General features: G+C 36.7%; 1 protein-coding gene across 1 annotated transcript; it reads left to right on the forward strand.

Annotated features, from left to right (window-relative positions):
- Window positions 1-147: 147 nt before the first annotated feature.
- sv2 (synaptic vesicle glycoprotein 2) lies at window positions 148-9,466 on the forward strand. The gene is made up of 13 exons (XM_048159138.1): window positions 148-332; window positions 773-832; window positions 934-1,095; window positions 1,477-1,639; window positions 1,748-1,869; window positions 6,716-6,879; window positions 7,023-7,103; window positions 7,221-7,316; window positions 7,407-7,495; window positions 7,718-7,845; window positions 7,931-8,026; window positions 8,155-8,314; window positions 8,828-9,466. The coding sequence occupies exons 1-13, from the start codon at window positions 269-271 to the stop codon at window positions 9,009-9,011; spliced, it is 1,569 nt and encodes a 522-aa protein (XP_048015095.1). The 5' UTR covers window positions 148-268; the 3' UTR covers window positions 9,012-9,466.
- The last annotated feature ends 900 nt before the right edge of the window (window positions 9,467-10,366 follow it).

The raw sequence follows: 10,366 nt of genomic DNA on the forward strand, positions 1-10,366 counted from the left end.
CCACTCCCAAATTTTTTAATACGCTTATTTAAAATGTAAAATTTAAATATCGTTAGGATTCCCACGGTAATGAAGCCACATAATTGTACACGTAAAAAATGTGATAAAAAAATTTAAATTAAAGGAAGTGAGGGCGAGCGTTGCTGTGACGTCGACACAAGCCACGCCCACCAAAGCGTTTGTTTACAGAAGTACAGGAGTGAATTGAATCTTTTGCCCGACGATCATGTGGATTACACTCAAAAATACTTTAATCTGAAATGTTATTATGCCTCGACGGGCTCATGAAGACACAGAACCTCTGCTATCGTCCACTCATGTGGAGGAAGACGGTAAAATTTATTATTTATCATGTAAAATGTGTGTTTAATAGTACTAACGTTAGATCTCTAGTGGTGGATATCCTGGTGGATGAGTATAATGTTGATTTAAAAACTTGTTTCACTAGTTAAATTATTAAACTATTAACTGTTAAATCTGGATTCAGATTCACGAGGGTTTTTACTCTATCTATCTATCTATCTATCTATCTATCTATCTATCTATCTATCTATCTAATGCTGTTAAATCATGTAACATAAAAGTTTGTATGTATGTGTGTGTATATATACATATATATACAGTTGCAAGAAAAAGTATGTGAACCACTTGCAGAATCTGTATTATTCACATTTTCACAGATTTTGCAAGTGGTTCACATACTTTTTCTTGCAACTGTATATATGCACTGTTACTGAATGATGAGTTTAGTGATATATGTTGTGTCCATCAGATGACCAGGTGTCCAGCAGTAGAAAGAAACTTTCTTATGAGGAGGCTGTTGAGAAAACAGGTTAAACCTTTATGTTTTTAATGTGCTGAATTATTTTCCCTACATTTAGTTCCATATGTTTGTCCGTATGCAGTGGTCCTCATGTTTCTGTCTGTGTGCAGGGTTCGGGCTCTTCCATTGGCTGCTGTTGGTCGTCTGCGGGTGGGCGAACGCCAGTGATGCGGTGGAGATCCTGTGTGTGTCGTTCCTCCTGCCCACGGCACGCTGCGACCTCCAGCTCAGCTCGGCCGACATGGGGCTCCTCACCGCCAGCATATTCCTTGGTTATTATCGTTTGATTTTCTATCCAAATAACGGTTAAAAAGAATCAATAATGATCATGTTGCATTTAAAAAACTGGGATTTTGTGATTCAGAAGAGAAAATGGTTTCTTAAACAGCAGTTCAAACAAGGAAAATGAAACATTAACTTCTCATTTTTATCAAAAAACTGCTAAGTCGGGTCAGAAATGCAGTTTGTTCTCTATTTGGTTGAACTTTGAATTTTATTTGCCTTATCAGGTATCTGAAACTGCAGTGTCATGCTCACTGTTTTCAGTTTAACAAGAAATGCATAACTGAACCAGTGTTTGAAGCTGCTGACATAACTGTCATCTGATCATTTCTCATGCTGCTCAGCGAGATAACTACCATTTCCTTTGGCAGGGATGATGGTGGGCGGTTATGTTTGGGGGTATCTGGCTGATCGCAGAGGAAGGCGGAGCATTCTGATCATTTCTCTGACAGTGAATGGCACGTTTGGGGCAGTGGCCAGTTTGGCCCCGAGTTTCTGGCTCTTTCTGCTCCTGCGGTTCTTCAGTGGAGTCGGGTAACAACATCCCATAAGAGTTTTTACACACACATGGAGACATTCTGAATGTTATACAGACTGAATCTATACTAGAATCACATGAATGCATATGTGTCTCACGCTCAGGGTCGGCGGATCCATTCCTGTCATCTTCTCGTATTTTTCCGAGTTTCAACCACGTTTGCGGAGGGGAGCTATGATCAGCGCTCTAGCCACATTCTGGATGGCGGGAAATATTTTAGCAGCAGGTAAAACCATCATCATCTGAGCTGAGAGAGGAGCGTCTCCAAAATACTGTCTGGAAGGTTCTGCTTATCTTTTTTTTTTTTAACTTTTTAAAAAACAAGAGCAGGAAAGAACACAATCAGAACATCTATAACTTTAACCAAAAATAAATAAATGCATATCCAAAAACCTATATCCAAAAAAATACATTACAAAAATCTGTAAATTAATAAAAAAAATAACAAAAACGATATAAATAAACCATTAAAAATATATATGTAAACTAAAAATGCATAAATACATTACCAAAAATGTATAATTGAATACATAAAAATACAAAAGAGATATAAATAGACATAAAATAAAAAAACATTTTTAATAAAAAATAAGAATGCATAAAGACAAAATTAGATAACCAAAATGAATAAATGAAAATTCAAAAGCTATATAAATATCTAAATCTATATGTAAACTAAAAATGCATAAAGACAAAAATACATAACCAAAAATGTATAAATGCATGCATAAAAATACAAGATATACAGACATAAAATGAAAATAATATTTTTACAAAAAAAGTGCATAAAGACTAAATTACATAACCAAAATGAATAAATGAACATTCAAAAGCTATTTTTTTTATGTATGCATTTATGCATATATATACACTGCGTTCCAAATTATTATGCAAGAGACAAATCAGTAAGATTTCAGTACAATAAACATTCAGATTTGAGTTTTTCTAAGAAAATGTTTGTTCGTTTATTTATCCATGTCTTTTTAGATAACTGGAATCAATCTCAGACAAAATAATTTGCCAGGTCCATGGAAACCCTACTTAGAGGTTGTTCCACATTATTCAGCAAGTCACAGTTCTCATGCAATATGGGGAGGAAGAAAGATCTTTTTGAAGATGAAAAGCATGAAATGGTGCAATGTCGTGCAAAAGGCATGAAAACAACTAATATTGTGTGAAACTGAATGGAGATTATCGAATTATCATAAGATTTGTGAGTAATTTAGAGCACAGCAGAACTCGGTCAGATAAAGGCTTATTGAGGAAAGTTCCTGTCAAAAAATGTAATTGTATTAAAAGGGCAGCTATAAAAAAGCCAGTGTTGAGCAGCAAACAGGTATTTGAAGCTGCTGGTGCCTCTGGAGTCTCAAGAAGCTCTCCATGCAGGCTGGCAGTTGTGCGTAAAGATGCATTTCAGCCACTCCAAACCAAACCTCACAAAGAGAAACCTTTACAGTGGGTGTAGAAATACATGAAGACTCATTTTTAAATAGTTTTATTCACTGACTAATGCCGTACTACAATGGATGATCTAAATGGATGGATTTCTGGATGGTTGGTGAATGGCCACCACGTTCCAACAAGACTGTGACGTCAACAAGGAGCTGGTGGATGATGATTTGGGCTGTAATACTGGGAAGTGAGATGGAGGGTATTTAAATTACTTTTGCAAGATATGTGAAGTTCATAACTGGCCATTTTCAGCTATGGTATAAAAAGGAGGATAGTGCATAGTACAATGCACTATGCACTATCCCATGCTGCAAAAAAACACCACAGCAATAAAACTATTTGAAAATGTATTTCTACACCCGCTGTAAATGTTTCTCTTTGTGAGGTTTGGTTAATGGTGTCTAAAATGCATCTTTACGCACAACTGCCAGCCTGCATGGAGAGCTTCTTGAGACTCCAGAGACACCAGCAGCTTCAAATACCTGTTTGCTGCTCAACACTGGCTTTTTTTTATAGCTGCCCTTTTAATACAATACATTTTTTGACAGGAACTTTCCTCAATAAGCCTTTATCTGACCGAGTTCTGCTGTGCTCTAAATCACTCACAAATCTTAGTTGTTTTCATGCCTTTTGCACAACATTGGACCATTTCATGCTTTTCATCTTCAGAAAGATCTTTCTTCCTCCCCATATTGCATGAGAACTGTGACTTGCTTAATAATGTGGAACAACCTCTAAGTAGGGTTTCCATAGACCTGACAAATTATTTTGTCTGAGAGTGATACCAGTTATCTAAAAAGACATAGATAAATAAACAAACAAACATTTTCTTAGAAAAATTCAAATCTGAATGTTTATTGTACTGAAATCTTACTGATATGTCACTCGCATAATAATTTGGAATGCAGTGTGTATATATATATATATATACACATACATACACACAGTGGGTACGGAAAGTATTCAGACCCCCTTAAATTTTTCACTCTTTGTTATATTGCAGCCATTTGCTAAAATCATTTAAGTTAATTTTTTTTCCTCATTAATGTACACACAGCACCCCATATTGACAGAAAAACACAGAATTGTTGACATTTTTGCGGATTTATTAAAAAAGAAAAACTGAAATATCACATGGTCCTAAGTATTCAGACCCTTTGCTCAGTATTTAGTAGAAGCACCCTTTTGATCTAATACAGTCTTTTTGGGAAAGATGCAACAAGTTTTTCACACCTGGATTTTGGGGATCCTCTGCCATTCCTCCTTGCAGATCCTCTCCATTTCTGTCAGGTTGGATGGTAAACGTTGGTGGACAGCCATTTTTAGGTCTCTCCAGAGATGCTCAATTGGGTTTAAGTCAGGGCTCTGGCTGGGCCATTCAAGAACAGTCACGGAGTTGTTGTGAAGCCACTCCTTCGTTATTTTAGCTGTGTGCTTAGGGTCACTGTCTTGTTGGAAGGTAAACCTTCGGCCCAGTCTGAGGTCCTGAGCACTCTGGAGAAGGTTTTCATCCAGGATATCCCTGTACTTGGCCGCATTCATCTTTCCCTCGATTGCAACCAGTCGTCCTGTCCCTGCAGCTGAAAAACACCCCTACAGCATGATGCTGTGCTGCCACCACCATGCTTCACTGTTGGGACTGTATTGGACAGGTGATGAGCAGTGCCTGGTTTTCTCCACACATACCGCTTAGAATTAAGGCCAAAAAGTTCTATCTTGGTCTCATCAGACCAGAGAATCTTATTTCTCACCATCTTGACAGACTCCATGCGGGCTTTCATGTGTCTTGCACTGAGGAGAGGCTTCCGTCGTGCCACTCTGCCATAAAGCCCCGACTGGTGGAGGGCTGCAGTGATGGTTGACTTTCTACAACTTTCTCCCATCTCCCGACTGCATCTCTGGAGCTCAGCCACAGTGATCTTTGGGTTCTTCTTTACCTCTCTCACCAAGGCTCTTCTCCCCCGATAGCTCAGTTTGGCCGGACGGCCAGCTCTAGGAAGGGTTCTGGTCGTCCCAAACGTCTTCCATTTAAGGATTATGGAGGCCACTGTGCTCTTAGGAACCTTAAGTGCAGCAGAAATTTTTTTTGTAACCTTGGCCAGATCTGTGCCTCGCCACACTTCTGTCTCTGAGCTCTTCAGGCAGTTCCTTTGACCTCATGATTCTCATTTGCTCTGACATGCACTGTGAGCTGTAAGGTCTTATATAGACAGGTGTGTGGCTTTCCTAATCAAGTCCAATCAGTATAATCAAACACAGCTGGACTCAAATGAAGGTGTAGAACCATCTCATGGATGATCAGAAGAAATGGACAGCATCTGAGTTAAATATATGAGTGTCACAGCAAAGGGTCTGAATACTTTGGACCATGTGATATTTCAGTTTTTCTTTTTTAATAAATCTGCAAAAATGTCAACAATTCTGTGTTTTTCTGTTAATGTGGGGTGCTGTGTGTACATTAATGAGGGAAAAAAATTAACTTAAATGATTTTAGCAAATGGCTGCAATATAACAAAGAGTGAAAAATTTAAGGGGGTCTGAATACTTTCCGTACCCACTGTGTGTGTATATATATATATATACAGTACAGTCCAAAAGTTTGGAACCACTAAGATTTTTAATGTTTTTAAAAGAAGTTTCGTCTGCTCACCAAGGCTACATTTATTTAATTAAAAATACAGTAAAAACAGTAATATTGTGAAATATTATTACAATTTAAAATAACTCTGTACTATTTAAATATATTTGACAAGGTAATTTATTCCTGTGATGCAAAGCTGAATTTTCAGAATCGTTACTCCAGTCTTCAGTGTCACATGATCCTTCAGAAATCATTCTAATATGCTGATTTGCTGCTCAATAAACATTTATGATTATTTTCAATGTTGAAAACAGTTGTGTACTTTTTTTTTCAGGATTCCTTGATGAATAGAAAGTTCAAAAGAACAGCATTTATCTGAAATACAAAGCTTCTGTAGCATTATACACTACCGTTCAAAAGTTTGGGGTCAGTAAGAATTTTTATTTTTATTTTTTTGAAAAGAAATTAAAGAAATGAATACTTTTATTCAGCGAGGATGCATTAAATCAATCAAAAGTGGCAGTAAAGACATTTATAATGTTACAAAAGATTAGATTTCAGATAAACACTGTTCTTTTGAACTTTCTATTCATCAAATAATCCTGAAAAAAAATATTGTACACAAATATTTTGTACAATTGTACACATTAAATGTTTCTTGAGCAGCAGATCAGCATATTAGAATGATTTCTGAAGGATCATGTGACACTGAAGACTGGAGTAATGATGCTGAAAATTCAGCTTTGCATCACAGGAATAAATTACTTTGTGAAATATATTCAAATAGAAAACAGTTATTTTAAATTGTAATAATATTTCACAATATTACTGTTTTTTACTGTATTTTTAATTAAATAAATGTAGCCTTGGTGAGCAGAAAAAAATTCTTTTAAAAACATTAAAAATCTTAGTGGTTCCATACTGTATATATATATATATATATATATATATATATATATATATATATATATATATATATATATATATATATATATATATATATATAATACCTAAATTGTATTTGTGTGTTTTTGTCCAGGTGTGGCGTGGCTGGTGATTCCCAGAACATCTTTGAACGCTCATTGGGGCTGGTTGGATTTTCAGAGTTGGCGTCTTTTTGTGGTCCTCTGCTCTGTCCCCAGCCTGTCATCAGCACTTATTTTCAGACTGTTCATGCCGGAGAGCCCGAAGTTCCTCATGGAGGTACGTACTGACTCAAATTTTCACTGATTCGAAAGTTCAACCAATAGGTTGTGAATTCCTTCATGTATCTGAACTACGGTTACCAGACGAATGTTTGTCAGGTTTAGCGGCACATTATTTCACTAGGTGTTTCTCTTCTACAGGCCGGACGTGAGACGGAGGCTTTATCTGTGTTCCAGAAGATGTTCAAACTCAACAACCGACATGCCACAAAACCATTTCCTGTGGGTACCACATCACTGATGTTTGCTTTGACTTCTAGGCCAAACCTTCCCACTCTTCATGAAGGAAATGATATTATTTTGGTTTATCAGTTGATGAAAATGAGTTTGTGTTAACAGGTGTTAGGTCTTGTGATCAGACCCAAAGATGATGAAGAGAAAAGCAGACCCAGTAATGGCTCAAGATTTCAGCGCTTCAGCCATCAACTCAAACAGGTTCAGATCATTTTTGATTTTCTTACAAAGTATTAATGCTAAACATAAAGCCTGACTGAGGTCCTGATGGCCTTGCGTCTTCTTCTACAGGCAATGGACCCCATGAAACAGCTCTTCGTTGGACCGCTGGCTTCCAGAAGTGTCGTTCTGCTGATTATATTTTTCTGCATTTCATTTGGGTAAGTTGTAAACTTATTTAAATCAAAATATTCTGCCATTTTTGGGTTTATTATTTTCTCTAAAGTCCATTTATAATGTTAGTCTGATTGGCTCACCTCCACACATGGCTTTAAGATTTCTAGATTTAAATCTGTTATGATTAACTAACTTCATTTTAGATTACGAATGAGTTTGATACACATATGCAAGTATGATTAAATGTTGTAAACCTCTCTGTGCAGGTATTATGGATTATGGATGTGGTTTCCGGAGCTTTTTAAGAGAGCCGAGGATGGAGGGTCTCCATGCACCAACACGTCTCGAGTCCAACGCTCGGAGAATTCAAGCTGCTATCCAGTCAAAACTGCAGGTTAATGTTACTAAAACCAGACCAAATGAGACTGATCATTATTTGTCATGATTGAGTATTTTTATAATATCTTTGTGTCTTGCAGTATACATGGAGGGATTTATAACTGCAGCTTCAAACTTGCCGGGAAACATCTTCACTATCCTGCTCATGGACAGAATTGGCGGGAAAATTCTGCTGTGTTAGTACAGCAAGTTTTATCTTCCAATGACTGAATGGCAGTTTGTTATGGCAGCTCAAAATACTGTTGCAAAATATTAAAGCGCAGTAATTCCAGCTATAATGATGATTTTCTTCTCTATCTGGCAGCCGTCAGTTTGCTGGCGTCCAGCGTGAGCGTGTTCATCATCTACATGGTGAAGACCAAAACTCAGAGTCTGATCGTGTCCTGCGTGTTCAGCGGTGTTTCTGTCATCTCCTGGAACGCCCTGGACGTGGTGGGGACAGAACTTTACCCCACACAACTACGGTAAACCACAATATTCATGTGTAATATTGATATTTATTGCACATACAAAGAGGCCAGCCAATCATAATTCCAAAAGTTTGGAATAATTAAGCTTTTTTAATCTTTTTGAGAGAAGTCACCAAGGTTAGAATGATTTCTGAAGGATCATGTGACACTGAAGACTGAAAATTCAGCTTTGATCACAGGAATAAATTATATTTTAAAATATATTCAAATAGAAAACAGTTGTTTTTAAATTGTAAAAATATTTCACAATTTTTACTGTATTTTTCATCAAATATATGCAGCCTTGGTGAGCAAAAAAGACTTTTTTTAAAAAATCTACCAAATTTTTGACCATTAGTGTACATATAGAAGGTACATAATAAATGTACAGTATCAAAAAACGTCTGGAGAATGGAAAATAGTTATAAAAAAACTAAATAATGACCTTAATGAAACCTTTGATTAACATTATATGAATTATAAAAAATACATAGGAAAAATGTATTAACTGCAGTTTGTGTTTTGTAGCTCATCAGCTCTGGGGGTTTTCACTGGAGTGGGCCGCGTGGCAGCCATCATGGGAAATGTAGTTTTTGGGCAGCTGGTGGACTCCAACTGTGCCGTACCTCTGCTGATGGTGTCTGCGCTCCTGCTGGCAGGAGGACTGGCGGCTCTACGCCTGCCCCAAACTAAACAGACTGAACTGACGTGATTCAGCCAAGCCAAACGTGGGATTCTGGGACCAAAATACCAAAACCAAAGACTTTTACGATTTGCAGTTTTGCCTTAATGTTGCACAAGTGCACTTTGAGAAGTCAGCCATGTTTTCTGTACTGAAATCTTTAGTAAGAGTAATTCTTATTGGTAGCTTAAAGCCTTATTAATTTAAATCTTGAATATTTAATAAATATTATGGACAAAATCAGTTCTCAACCCATTTGACTTCTGTAATCTGATCTATTTGTATAACAAGTCATAGAAATTATAATAAAGATTCCATGTTTGTACTGTTCACACAGTCATGGGGAAAACAGATATGAGTAGTAATCAGATTTGAGCCACATTTACCTGCTATGTGCATAATTCTCTTTTTTTATACATTTTCTAACACTTTCATGTGTGTACACTGAAATAAATAGAACAGCCAATGGTTTGATGCTTCAACAACTTTATTTTGTCCAATCAATTTGAACATTTGTAAATAACCATGACAATACTTGCAGAGTAATGAGGTAGAGACTTTGAAAATCTAAAAAGCAGCTGCAAAAGGCAACGAGGAAGAGACGATGCTCTTTGGCACAGCTTCAGCGAGAAACCAGAGCGGTGCAGATTTACTCAACTAAGGTTAGTGTAACACAAAATTATGGAAGTAAAATAATGAAAGATGTTTTTAAACAGCTTGTTGAATTGCACTACTTGGAAAAAAAAAATATGCACTGCATTAACCGTGCTTGCATTTTAATGCGTTGTATTTTTAGGGCTTGCATTTGTATGGCCTGAAATTCAACAGTTGTATATTTAAGCTGTGAATATTTAAATTCAAAACATTTTCATTGTTAAAAATTCAATGATCCATATTCAGATTTCACTTCCGAAATATGTATTTTGTTTAAAAATACAACCTATAATATTGGACAGGTCCATTTTATTTCGCTTTACAAATTGAGTGGTTCAAATTCGACAGAAAATTCAACATTTCACATCCGGGAACTGCAGGAAAAGCAGTAGAGTACCGAGCATAATCTCCATCTGCTGTTAGTCGACCTCACCAGCAGGTGGTGCACGCGCGTGTTGAAGAGTTAGGGCACGTCATTCATTTCATTCACAAAAACGGATTTACATTAATGGAGCAAGCGGTAAGTGCATGATTATCAGGGACAGTATAAATGCAGAAAAACTGATAAAGACATAAAAGTTGTGTTTCTGTTTAATGTCTTCACTGTTACTTTCCCTGTGTAGCTTACATGTAGCTTTCTCTACAGTAAACGAGATTATAACGTTATTCCCCGATGCTGAGGTACAGATCAAAACGTTAAATCTGAGGTAGACATGTAACTTTCCTTAACT

Source organism: Megalobrama amblycephala, linkage group LG15 (genome assembly GCF_018812025.1).
Source record: "Megalobrama amblycephala isolate DHTTF-2021 linkage group LG15, ASM1881202v1, whole genome shotgun sequence".
Lineage (NCBI taxonomy): Eukaryota > Metazoa > Chordata > Actinopteri > Cypriniformes > Xenocyprididae > Megalobrama > Megalobrama amblycephala.

Excerpts from the sequence above, each read along its gene's own strand:
- sv2 (XM_048159138.1), top strand. The coding sequence starts at position 269 with ATGCCTCGACGGGCTCATGAAGACACAGAACCTCTGCTATCGTCCACT. Across the intron at positions 1,640-1,747 it reads CGGTTCTTCAGTGGAGTCGG|GGTCGGCGGATCCATTCCTG; the intron begins GTAACAACATCC and ends TCTCACGCTCAG. Across the intron at positions 7,846-7,930 it reads CTATCCAGTCAAAACTGCAG|TATACATGGAGGGATTTATA; the intron begins GTTAATGTTACT and ends TGTGTCTTGCAG.